At 34.8% G+C, this 14518-nt stretch overlaps 1 protein-coding gene across 1 annotated transcript; it reads left to right on the forward strand.

The window, feature by feature from the left end:
- Nucleotides 1-14329, forward strand: Smp_167700 (hypothetical protein; the record flags this gene model as incomplete). The annotated part of the gene is made up of 9 exons (XM_018791477.1): nucleotides 1-46; nucleotides 333-433; nucleotides 2540-2582; nucleotides 2621-2706; nucleotides 3768-3826; nucleotides 7763-7841; nucleotides 10556-10633; nucleotides 10698-10775; nucleotides 14192-14329. The coding sequence occupies 9 exons, from the start codon at nucleotides 1-3 to the stop codon at nucleotides 14327-14329; spliced, it is 708 nt and encodes a 235-aa protein (XP_018645419.1).
- Nucleotides 14330-14518: the final 189 nt, after the last annotated feature.

The raw sequence follows: 14518 nt of genomic DNA on the forward strand, positions 1-14518 counted from the left end.
ATGAAGCGTTTCATGTTTTCATGTGTCAACCTTGTGAGAGGTCGAGGTAATTTTCACATCGTTGATTTCATAGTATACTTACAACTGAAGCGAGTGCCTTAATTATCTCAAAACGAGATAAGAAAACAAATTAACTACTGACAAGAAATTAACATTGGCTAAGGTCATCTGCTCACATCAAAAAATCGAGAAAACCCCAAATTCTGAGTCCATATTTGTTTCCTTTACCCAATTCGCTTAAAATGATGAAGGTGGAAATTTATTTCTTCAAGGTCAACTCAAGGTCTTATGTCATCTGAAAGTATGTTTTTGTTCTGCTGTAATTTGGTTAGACAAGGCAGTATGTGGCTTCGTTTGCCCTGAGTGTCTGGAGTCTTTCGCAAATTCAGATTCACTTATGGTGCATTTCGAATCATCACATGAAAGTCTGTCTGTAAGTTTCGTAATCACTAGATTCAGAAATGAGATTATAATTTATGAAGTATTTCGCGAATCCAGATTCTCAGATTTTCTCATTGAAAAAAGGAGGCCTATGTCAGTCATTTTCAAGTAATCATTTGATATTGTCAAATTTTCTTTTGAATGAGTCAATTGAAGGGGCAGACACCACTTCGGTTAAGAGGTCCCAAAGATTGGTGACTCAGTGTGCAAACCTGTATGCCACACTTATTTTACCCACCCCAGAATTTTATACTCGTTTACTATCTCTGAGTCATCATGATCTTAGATCTTATCTGGTAGGAAGTAAGAAGAGGATATATCAGATCCGGAATCACTTTATAGTATATTCTGTAAATAGAAATTAAATCACCCCTTAATCTGTGGTAGGACAGAATGAGTAAGCCTAAATTTTCAAGCCGCTCTGTATGGTAAACCCCGGTGTTGTGGAATCACACGGGTGGCTGCTCTCTGTACTTTCTCCAAGATACCAGAATCACATTTTAACCAGGGGCTTGGATCTTAAACGTCGTTCTTGAGTCTGGATCTCACTAAGTTTGTGTGTAATGTGTTGAAAGTATTAGTATCCAACTTAGTAAGTATCCGTTGTAAAGGTCATGGGATCCTGAACTCCTTAGCTGCGACCACGCGGCACTGAGCCGTGGTCTTAAGATTAGGACTTAGTGTTACCCCAAGATCATTGTTAGATCGGACTACGAGCATTGACTCTTCCCCTATTCTGTACCTTTTTACCTTTTTATCCTCACTATGTATGTAGACACACTTAACCGTGTTGATAGACATCAGACATTGTTTAGACCAGCTAATCAGAACGTATAAGTTCGCCTCAAGTTCACATGCATCTGCGTCTCCTGTTATTTCCCTCTAGATTTCGACATCAGCGTATATTAGCATCAGGGACTCATAGCATTCGGAATTTATTCTTTCTTTATACGACCTACCAAGAAATCCTTTACCCATCTTAGGAGAGGTTCGGGAATTCCAGCCGGTGGTGCTGCAGTTCACATGTACCTGAGCCGTGTGTCATTGTCTGGGCAGCTCTTATGGTTAGGGCGCTTTCCATGTACAGGACAACCCCACCACCCCTAAAGTTTAGTCTCTCAGGCCTGCAAAGTAAGAAACCAAGCAATTGAATCTCACTGTCATACACTTCTGACACTAACCATTTTTCTGAGATGGCAATGACATCAGAGTCGTTTGAGTCCACCACGTCATGGTTAAAAAAATTCTCGCTGCAGTGGGGATTTTTATTCCACGTCATGTTTTCCCCCCGTTTTCATCAGGAGGCTGTTAAATGCGAATTCCTGAACATATATCCTTGCCTTCTGGGCTTGTTTCACTCACCAACGAACCGAGTACACTGTAGCATGTGTTATGTTTTTAAGTTGAAGCATCTGCTTCGTCTTTGAAGTACTTGACTCTCAACCATAGATTTGAAAATATACGTGCGATATACACATTTCGCTGCAAATAGATATTACTGCAATCAAATAATAAGTGGTTTAAAGCCTAGCACATGAAACTGTTTTGTATATTTCCCGGCAACAGTAGAATAAAATTAAGTCCTTACTGTTTATGAAGAATCATCACCTACTTCTTTATTGCCAAAATATAATCACGTCTAAAATAGTAACTGAAAATGAAAGAACTTCGTAAATTCGTTGACACTCATAAGGGACGTGAGCCTTCTAGGAAAGTGTAAACGTACTAACTAGGATTTAAAAGAATCCTGACGTTGGTGAATTAAGACTTCTAGTGACGTGGACCAACAGTTTTCATGGTAAATTATAAGCAGTAGTTCTTGATATTCAGCAAGACTTTGAATTTCCCGTTGACTTATGTTTTTTTACATGTTCATTCCGATGTTTTCCTCTGTTTTTTTGACTATATCTATCTATTCAGCTGCCTAACGTAGCATTTGTAACTAATTAGCTGTTACGCTAAATCTACATGTCATTAGACACTTCACAGCCCAGATTTATATCTTTTGACTCAAAAAAACTTTGTATTAACCTCTTGTTGGATATTCGCACTATTCTTTGCAGTAAAAACAGTTTATTTCCATTTGTTTCTTCTTCAGAATAATGTTGAAAAATCCCCTTCTAAAGATAATCGTAATGGTGGTACGTTCTGTGGGTTTCCTACATTTTCTTTGACAAAGACTCTGATAAATTCAATTCCTACGAAAACTTGGTAGCAGAACTATCTACGCATAACTTAAATCTATTAAACCGAATCGCAGACCTTGTAAGTTATGATTTTTATATCATTCATTTCCTAATGGGTATGTTTCCCTCGATTTTATACGGTTTAGATCGTAAAAAATGTAATAAAACGACAGTTTTATGTTCAGCCCATTTAATAGTTCATATGACGCGGGTTCCATGCATTAAATAATGAAAACCTAAGTAAGGGTGCGAATTCATCTAATGATTGACTTAGTTTATTTAACTCAGTTAAGCTGACCTTCATATAGATAGGTGAGAACTAACACAACGAAGTAAAATCCATTGTATAACTTCTACATACGTACCGGTCCTGCAGTCTAAACAAATCCATATTTGGTCAATGGGTTTCAACAAAGTGCACAATTTTCATATATCGCTAGAATTAATGTTTATCGATGGATATTTATAGCATTTTGTAACATATGGCTTTTTTTTTATCCCGTACGGTAGAATACACATTTATACTATTCTGGTCCATTTTGAAATGTTAATTGTATTTATTCAGCACCGTCATCTCTAAACTGTCTGTACGCGGAAGTATCCAAAAGTTTGGGGCTCTCTTTGTTTTAGTGACTCAAACGGATTCAAAATATTTTCTGCATGCAGAAACTAAACTCACGTTTTGTAGTTTTGTATCTCCGATTACAAGATGAACCTGGGTATTTGGGTAGGCTTAATTCATTGTTTATTCAAACCTATACCATTCAGCAACACAGAGATGTTACAACTGAGCTGGGGATGTTCACCTACGATGATTCCACCATGAGAAAGGAATGATTTAAAGTCATCTGTCTTTAGCTACCTGAAATCTATGGGTATATGATACTCTGTCTCATATTGGATGAACAGTTATCTTAATATTAGTTTGTTGTATGTTGTAGACGAAATTTTTCTGCCTCGTAAGTTTGGATTGTAATGTATTGCAGAAAAATGTATTTCCCTTATCAAGAGCATAAAAAGTTATCGATATTTACGGCGAAATTCAGATTATTTTTATAGTCTTACTCATTACGTATTTAATATTGATAAAAAACGTGATAACTCAGCTTCTACCATTTTAAATACAAATATTTTTCACAGGAAGATGTTATTCATCTCTTCCTGAATGAACCTCCCTTGGTAAATCCTTTAACAATAAAGTACGTCTGTCGTGGAATTTATTTGTCTGCTGATTTGTTTAATTCTGAGTTTTTGTTATATTATTTATTTATTTTATTTGAACACATAAATATTGGTACAAGGGGACACCAGATATATATGCGCCACACAAAAAATTGTCACTTCATTTAATTATGTGAGGGCTATGGTACTGCCCGGGTGCTCAGACCGAAACAAGTGGTTTTCTTAAGGGGCCACACCTAGATGCTTCGACCTAAAGGTTTGAACCACACGGAAGTAGAGCATCGTAAGGAGATGCAGTCCCATGGTAGCCGGTGACCGACGACTGGTTCATACGCCATTTGTTCCCTCAGGTTACTGGAGCCCATGTGCACTATTGGTTTGAAATCGGGGTTTTCCGACTCCTCTAGGTGGATTTTCCGTGTCCACCAACCCGTTTAAAGCGCCGGATATTCGCTTTTCGTCCTCTCAATTTCGTAAAGAACACCCCCGACACGAGAAGGCAGTGAGTAGGACTTCCTTGGCAGAGGCTGTTTTTGTTATATATGTATTCTAATAATACTTTTGATGTAGTTCTTCAGATACTTTAGTTGACCGCTATTAGATTAATTGAATATGTAACACTTATCCATAATGTTCTTAAACTTGTCTCGAAAGTTATAACTACCATTAACTCCATAATGTCTAAGTACGACACTCGTGGCTAGTCGTCTTTTGATATTAGCCAGAAGTACTTTTGTGTTTTTCATTCGTGACTAATGAAGAGTAATTATGCGACTTTTCCCCTCACAAATATTGACAAAATAAAAATCGCAATGTTTGCATGAAGAAATGTGGTAATTCGATGAGGATTTCTGAAGGAACTCATTTTGGTAGATCGATGGAATCTAGAACATTGTCAGGAATAACCACTAATTCTTTAAATTCTGTCGATTTGTTAAACTGGTTAATTCTTAGGGACCTTTGTCGAATGACCAATTCTCATTCTCCAATTAAACTGAATAAAAGTTTATGATCTTCAAATTAATATAACACATTCGTGGTAGTGTTTTCATTGTCCAATGAAATGTGACACTCATGAATCACTAATAAGACAGGAATTTAATTTTACAAACCAAAGTAATCAGTGTAAAGCTGTAATATGTTAATTATTTGAAAGAGAAACAAGTAGACCTTTTTCTTGTCTTCGGTTTAAAAAAATATTATTGTTAATCTGTAACGTTTTGCTGGAAATTCCGGAAAATTTATGTGTACTGTATACAAGGTAGTAAGTAGTTTTATCTGTCTTAGTGATGCCTTGTTCAATCGTTCTAACTGAATACTAAGTAGCTTAATTCACAGGGTGTTCATAATACATCTGTAATCGATTTACCTGTTTTGGACATTAGTTTTCTTTTAGTTAATGTGTGTATAGCGCGATAAAATGGCAACTATTTTCAGTCATTATTTAAAATTTTTAAATTTTGTTTACTCACCTCATATTCCTTGCCATTACGTCCAAAATTGACCATGATTTTAATTGTAACTGTAATTATTAGAGTTATCCAGTTTACATATATGCATTCTCTGCGGATTGCTTCGATATAACCATTATACTACAGGCTTTTTATAAGGTGAAACGCGCGTCCTAGATTCCATTGATGGTCATGTGGTGGGTGCTACTTATGTCGACATAAATAGTATATGACACCAGTCAGAAGAGGAATACCTGGCGGCAGAAAGTTGGGAATATCGAATCGAAGAGAACGGGAGAAGTAATTGTTGTGGCAATGAAGGAATGGTAAAGTTTGAAACAATTGATGGAATATTTACAAATAGAGTATTTTATATATGGTCCTTGTATTTTACCTAGATACTCTGTAATTGTGTATTAAAATACGGTCGGTTGTCCACCACATGTGTTCTCGTTCACTACAGTCATATTCTAAGTATTCGATAAAGAACTTTTGACCACAGTTTTGTTCTTTGATCATTTTACAATCTTTATTACCAATGAATGAACTTTTATTTGTTGCACTCTAGTTTTTTTTAGCTTTAATAAATAATCTGTTTGTTTATGCCACTGAATTTCTAGATGCAAATATGTATAAACGCTTGGTATATCTCATTAATCCCTAATCTCGTAGAAGTTGACGAAAAGGTTTAAATTGCTTCTATTTGTGATTTACAACCAGCCTAACAAGTTAATACATGACAAATGAATTTATTTTCTCCCAATGAACTCATGGAATAGAAGTCTACACACCTTTCCCAGCCATTAGTTCACAGATACTTTTGGTTCATAAATTAAAATCTCATGAGCAAATTTGTTTACTTCGAATGATAACATTATAACCATTAACCTGTTTCATAAACAGAGATGAATGGTGGCTAGCAATGTAATCCAGGACGCATGTTCCGTCCTATAAAAAGAGACCGATCAATTCCAGTTCTAAACGTCATTGGAAAGAATCGAACAATCAATACAAAAATGAATTAAACTTCACCCCATTGCACAAGCTATTGGTTATCTGGACTGAATAACTAGGTGGATAACGCTACTGAATTTGAAGCAAACAGTACTGGGTTCGAGTCCCGGAGTGAACATCAACTTTGGAATGCAGGTACATCCAGCTGACGGGTCTCAAATAAAACGAAACGAGCGTCCTGAATTCTACTGATAATCACCATGCATCTCTACTTAAAAATGCTCGTGACTTGTCGGCAGTATCGAAGCAATTCGCTCAGGATGCGTATTTATCAATAAGTGACTAATCAATTTTAGTCATAGACGTCAGTGGGGAGATTGAAACAACCAATACAAAAACACATTCCCCTGTTTGTTATGGAATTTTAAAGCTTTTTAGCACTACTGAATGGGTAACTATGCTGAATTCCTTAAATTCAACCACTTAAATTTACTCATAATCATTTCATAGATCCTTTCTCAATAACAGATCTTCAATGTGTTCTATTAATCATCTTAGTGCACTTCCTAAGTATTTTTAAATAGCCACCCATCTAGGACTTCCTAAACAAGGAATTATTTGAAACACTATCACTATCAAGATCAACATTTATTTACTACTTTTACGGTTAGTAAACTGCAGACGTATTCGATATCAAATTACGGATATCATTAGAACTTTCATATAGATTTTAATATAATTAGTGTCTTATCAATAATTTTAAACAGTATGACTAATTTCTGTCCATTTTAATAGTGATTCTGAACGTTAAAGAAATTAGTTTGTTTTAGTATTTGATGAAATTTACACTTTTCGCAAAATAATTTTACTAGTATGTACTCGTAGAGGTAACAGGCTTAAGTAATTATGTAAGTAACTCGTAGGAAGAATAATCGTCGGAGACTCGTTAGGGTACTATGGCCGCCAAACAAACGTCGAGCATTTTTACTCGTTAGGTTTAGTCAATTAATCCCAAACTCAATAATCTAATTTCATGCCAGTTTTCATGGACTAAAAATGACCAGTAGAAATAAAACTTAGCCGCAATGCTAATTGCTCTGAATAACGTCGTTAATATTAATAATAACCATGGTAACAATAACGTATCTGATAACTTCCCCAGCTGATGGAACTTCATATTTTTAATAAAATATTAATCTCCCTGACTTTTTAAACTTATCTTGCTAACAAGTACAATGGTGTAATATGCTTTCAGATGCTTCTAGTTGACTGCGTTTAACCATTAAATACATTGCACTGTAATTTATGGGCCCTTAGCTTATCGGTCGCACTTTGAACTTGACCACTAGACTGTAAAATACACGGAAAACAAAACATTATATTCCTCACAATTATATGATCACTTAATTACTAATTGTATGTTGATATTATACAAAGAATACCTCAATCCACTGTGGTAAACATCTAATCAGCAACCAACATTTATTTAATCCACTAACAAAAAGATAGTTTTGCTGATATATATTTGCATTCTTATTGTATACCTAGGGATGATGAACTGCGACAGAAAGTGATCAGTTTTCTGGACTATCAAACCCAGTTAGTACAGGGTTATTCATCCACTAAGGTTAGTCTTGTTGATCTATAGCTGTTTTTGAAAGGAAGGGTGTGAATCGAGGTTAATATATCTTTGGGGTCACGAACCGATCTAAGTTAGACCACTCTTGAAGATGTGGAAGCACCAGACAGCCGTTTTTCCCTATTATGGGACTTCTTAGAAGTGCGCGTCCACGACCTCGCACGTGGGAATCGAACTCAGGACCTTCGATCTCCAACGCAGTGTCGTGGACGCTAAGCGTTCGTGTGCGTGACCGAAGGTCCTGGGTTTGATTCTCACGTGCAAGGTCGTGGATACACACCTCTGAATAGTCCCATACTTGGATGAAACAGCCGTCCAGTGCTTCTAGATTTTCAATGGTGGTCTAACTTAGATCGGTTCGTGATTTCATGAAATTCAACAATCTCCACAACCTGTTACCGAAAATTGGAATATCTTGTTAAAACACAATTCACGATTCTCTATTTTTTCCAAGTGAAACAGGTATGTTGTGACCTACAAAAGATATTTTGCAGCTCAACTACTAATGTTTGTTAGTGTCTTACTGTTTTTACGCCCTTAGAATTCTCCAATTATCTGAACTGCTTCAAGCATTTTGTATTAGAACTATCATGGTCTCTTCCTCTGAATGTTTGTTTTTACGAATTCGGCTATGAAAATTAAATCATACAAATCATTCAAAATAAGGGCTATCCAGCCTGATATTAGACTCAGCATGGATATTTCAGTGTCTAGTCACTCGATTGCACTAATTCCAATGAGTTTGGTAGTCGTTTTTGGATTTTTATGACTTGTAATTTGAATGAGTGCATTTCCCCCAATGTAATAACGTTTTCGAATACCAGGAATTATCGCATTACGAGGTAAGTAGTCAGTTAGTTTCTGTGTAAAAATAATAAAGTGATTATTCAAGTGCTAAGGAAAGATGATTACTTGAAGAATAAATAAATAAGTTAATTGGTTGGTGTTAAGTCGGCTCACAGTAAACTCTATCAGAGCCTCCAGAGGCTCATAAAGAGCCTCGACCAATCAGCGACTAGTTAGAAGCTATGCTACTAAAATAACGAGATCCTGATTGGCTGTTTAACACACTGCTACTATGGAAACTCAAGGTCCCTTAATTACTATGATGCCCCTGTATTTTCTGTACATAAATGAATCCTGTAGTAAAGCTCTTCCCACACACTTTGGGCCTTTTCTCTGGTCTTCAAGTCGGTGTATAGTTCTAGCTCGGGGGTACGGAACTAGCTTAGGGAAGCAAATATAGCGTTCACAATCGGTCAGACGTAACAATTGGCTACAGCCTAGGTCAAATACATAACAAATTGGCGACGGGGATTCAATTATTACGAGCCAATGACTATTCTTTCAGCTTCAGCTTATTATTGTAAGTATTCGTTTATCTGAGCATGTAAGTCGTGGTTTTGGACTTTGTTTTATTTATCCTTTGTACTCAATATATATGGCTTTACAATAGGTAAATAATCTGTAATTCGTTACTACATTGTACCACCAATTGTGTTTTCTATTTTATGCTACACATCTATAACATATTTCCACAGCGCAGTTACAGTATGATTATATATATATCACTTACAAGACCACAACTCATCATAGTTAAAAATTCCGGATACATGATTAGTTAAATGTGTTACCCATCAATGGTAAGAGATATATTAACGGTTGGTGAGTTAGGTGAAAACTCGCAGTTAGGACAATATTAAGACAACGCAAACCAATTATTTATGGATTTGCCAAATAATAGTTTTCAAAATTCCGTCTCATCCATTTATTTGCACGTTTCTTAATACAAACCATTCCAAAAAATTTAAAGTGTGCTTTGTTTAAGCAAGACCTTGGTAAGAAAAGGGCTGACATTAAAACGATTATTTTAATAAATTCATTTAGTATTGTTCGCTTGAATCTTCCCATCGATGTGTTAGGACTGCAACTGGTCAGTCTCTAATTGGCATATGTGCATACTGTGCGTATTGCCTCGATATAGCCTTAATTCACAAGCATGGTAAGCAGAGATGGATAGTGGCTAGCAGTGGAATCCAGGACTATCTTAATAATTGAGATCATGAATCAATTGAAGCTAGACCACCATGGAAAACCTGGAACGACAAATTTAGAGAGTATGATCACAAATATTTAAAAAAGTGACTGGCTATCGAAATATGTGCACAATATACCTAGGTGCACACTTTCCACCCCTCCCACGAAATATATGAAGATAATAACATTTTTCCGAACAAATTATAGCTAGTTGTGACCACGTTCAAAATTGGATCTAAACTGGGGATAGCGTGATATCTAGCGTTCATTGTTATTCAAAAAGGAATCACCGCAAAAGTTATTGACATTGATATTCATATTACAACAACAGTACACACTTATATCATTTTCAAAATAATTAATTTTGACCGAGAGATTTAAGGAGTGCAAATTGGAGATTACTGATTACTGTAGTAGGCGAGTGTGGATAGAAAATTCAAACCACAGCTGTTCTAATATTATCCGTAATGAGAAAAAAATAAGGCGAACAAAATATTACTGGCTTTGTTATTATCACTATTATTATTGTTATTATTATTACTACTATTACTATTAACATTCCAGTCTTAAAACGACAGGCTTGCATATGAGAAAAGTCTTATTTGTTGTCATCAACACAAGCACTTGATACATCCAAGTTTCATCATTTGTTCTCCATATTTCAGCCAACTGAAGAAGATCTAACGAAGAAGGATGAAACAATTGATTTGTTAAAAAGACAACTAGATGGATTGCAAACTAAGGTGAATGATTCCAATTTTTGATGAATTAATATGATGTATTCATTTTTATTCTGTTCAATTACAGGAAGAGATTATAAAGAGAGATGCAAGCACTTACTTTGATATTGACACTAGAGATGTTCAGACACAATATGTTTCAGAGGTGAGACTAGTGTTTCTTGATATTCTTTTTTTTCAATAAGTGTTTTATATCAAATATACATGCTTAATACCTAAAATAATATAGTGTAATTGATGTGTGGGCGAGAATGACAATGATTGATTGTCTTGATGAGTCAGACATTAGATAGGATGACAGGTGTTATATGTGTTATATATATTCCCCTATCCTTATTATGTATGAACTGTTCCTTGTTGATGGACACTTATTGACTAACTGTTCCTTTTGTCAGATTTTGGTGTGGAAATATATTGACGTTTTAGTCAGGCTAATCTCGTGTTCCTGATCTGAGTTGTGTTGAAGTCCTGTAGAATAGACACTGGGTGGGAATCTAGTGTAGATATTCGTCTAACGTAAATTAACGTCCCACATACTTGTAGAAAGTGAAAGGACTGTTATAACCAGGAACCCTGAAGTTATAATCAGTATCCTCTTATCGTTTATAACAGTAATTAGGAAATAGCGAAATAGAGTGAATGCTGACTAAATTCCTTATGTTTGAAGGTATCTGTGCCAACGACGGACTTGATAATTTCAATTCAGATTAGTAGAAGATTATATTTCTGACGTTCTGTGTCTTAATGTAAGTCACTTCTTCAGAGTAAATAAAAGAAGAAGTGACTAATATTAAGGCACAAAACGTCAGCAATACAATCTTCTACTCATTAGGATATCAAAATAATATATCTATTATTAAATTCTTCACATGTTTTGAAGAATAACAGTACAAAGATACATGAATGATATTAACAGTTACAATGACCTTTGAATAAAATTAGTTTTTGTTCTGAAAATAGAAAAGAGGGTAGGCCTGTAAGTACATTGATCAAATTAAGTCATCTTATAATTAAGATAATCGTTGGCTTATTATACCTGGTTTTAGCCAAGGTAAGAACAGGCTGAACATTTGTGTTTTGTATATACGTCTCTAGTTTTTTCTAATCCGAATAACTATTGATTCCGCTGTTCGAAGGATTTTGAATCTGATAGATTTTGCCATAAAATTACTAGCTCGACAAGCTATTAAAAATAATTAATTCATTCTGACACTGATTAATTTAGACTAGATTGGCAAGTGTTAAGCTATTTTTTGCCTTATCTTGACTACATCTTCGCTCATCCATGCTGACAGGTGCTTAAGAGCAGAAGAACGTAATTCCCTAAAACATTGATTTAACTGGTTTTAAAAGACCACTTGGATTGGTAAATGCAAATGGAGGTGGCTAGTCTAGGTGATTTGTCGTTTATTATTACCGTCACCATCAGATTATTAATTTTGATGTATAACTATTAAACCTAATAAGAATTTATTGAGAAGAACATTATTTTTTTGATATATTTGTGTGACTAGGGTTTTATAATGTCAAATATATATTTATTTTTTCATACTACACTGAGCATATTTATATACTGATTTAGATTTCTAGTGAAATACTGTGTAAGAATTGAACTTTGAACAGATGTGGCAAATATTAAGTGGGTACTCACGTTTTGAAGATCAATCGTAGGGAATCGGCTGTTTAGTCATCTCATCATATGTACTATGGATTGTTTATTAATTTTGATATGTCCATAGATATGTTTTATTTAAACCAATAGTGCTGATGCTCCGAATAAGTGACCTGATATGCTTAAACTCCTCAGTCCCGAAGCCTCACTCAGAGAGCGGGAATAAGAGCCAATGTAATCTTTCTAAAGCCGACTTAAGAACCCACTTTATTATAAACGTGAATTATATGATCACAACGCACCATAAATAACAGATTTTGGCATTTGTTTAACAAAGACATTTCAGTTACAAAATCTAAATAACAGGTTTATGTAGTTAAATTGCAATAATTTAGGAACACAAAAAGATATAACAATGGTCTGTGTATCAAATGAAAGTGTCTTATTAATATAAGATAGAAGTATATGTACTAATCTCTCGAAAAATTAGCTTACAAAGTTTTTTATTCTCACTCACTCTTCTTATCCTAACAAATATGTGTATAGTAAGCAAAGATGGATAATGGCTAGCAGTGGAATCCAGGACGCGCGTTTCGTCCTATCTTTGCTTACCATGTTTGAATTTAGGCTATATCGAGGCAATACGCACAGTATGCACATATGCCAATTAGAGACTGACCAGTTGTAGTCCTAAACATCAATGGGAAGATTCAAACAAAACAATACTAAGTGAATTTAAATCTGTGTATAGTTTTTTAGTGACACTAATTATTTCATAGACTGTATTAATATATTTTATGAAATACTTTTTACAGTGCATGTTATTAAGATCGAAATAAAATATTAGTTTATAAAGTCTCTTACAATTAACATTAGTTATAAATTAAACCATACAATGTACAATAGTTTGTGGTAACATTATAGGTTCACCTATTCTCTGTCATATTGATTGATCACTTGAGGAATGGCTATTGTCATGTTTGTGTGTAGCCCTTATTGCTGGTCGGATTTTATCTTTAAAATTATGTGGTCACTACTAGTCTAAGTGATCGTAATCTTGAGTAATTCTTTCACACAGTGAAAGGATAATTCTTCTTGAGGCACTTGAATCAGAAATTGGATTACTGATAATGATAACCCTAGCCTCCTTGGCTATCTCAGTATTCAGCTTTTTTTTTATTTTACTCAAGTAGTTTTTGTAAATAAGTTTGATTTGAAAATAATTGATAATAAGGGATTGTGGAGATAGTTAAATTTCATTGAAATTATGAACCGATCTAAGTCTGACCACAATTGAAAACCTGAGAGCATCTGAGGGTTCATGATTTTAATAAAATTAAACTATCTCCACAGCCTCTTACTGACAATTATCGTGTGCTCACTAGTGACTAGCTTTGAGAGGAAATTTCCGGAGTTCTAATGAGAAGCCGTGACCAGTAGAGCTGATCATTATCGGATATGAGGCATTTATCCACCGAAAAAAATGAAAGTTCGTCGCTCAATATAGTGTATGGATTGAGGCTAAACATCAACATCATTGGATACATTCGCACACTAGACCCAAGGTCCTGGTTTCAATTCTCACATTTGGGATCGTGGACTAACACTGCTGACGAGTTTCACACTAGGACGAAACGGTCTTTAGTGCTTCTAGATTTTCAATGTTGGTCTAACTTAGTTCGGTTCATGACTTCAACTGAAAATAATTCTAACCATAAACCAATGTCAGTTGTAATCAATTAAAATGAAACGAAACAATTGTTCGTTTCTCTCTTCCTTTCAATGATTTTTTAGCTAATATAAGATTACCTTCATACGTTATCTATGACAATTACCTTTATACTTTTTCACATTACAAATTATAATGAATTGAATCCATCTATATTATACTATTTTTAACTATACTTTCGTCATTATTATTATTATTATTATTATTCAATTTTCCTTAGGGATCAATAGAGAATAATCTACCTGAAAGTACAACAAAATTATTAAATGAGAATAGTTTATTATTAGAAGAAAAATTAAAATCTCTCTCATCTGAAAATGATTCTTTAAAAGTAAGATTATTTTTTATTAGAAATTAACCAATAAATAATTTTCAGAAGGGGATTTTGTGGAGATTTTAGTAATTTGATATAGTTGAGATCATGAGTCAATTGAAGCTAGACAACCATGGAAAACATGGAAGTATTGGACGGCCGTTTCGTTCTATTATGGGACTCCTCAGCAGTGCGCATCCACGATCCTGACTCGCGAGATTCGAACCCAGGACC

This window comes from Schistosoma mansoni (assembly GCF_000237925.1).
Source record: "Schistosoma mansoni, WGS project CABG00000000 data, chromosome 3 unplaced supercontig 0044, strain Puerto Rico, whole genome shotgun sequence".
NCBI lineage: Eukaryota > Metazoa > Platyhelminthes > Trematoda > Strigeidida > Schistosomatidae > Schistosoma > Schistosoma mansoni.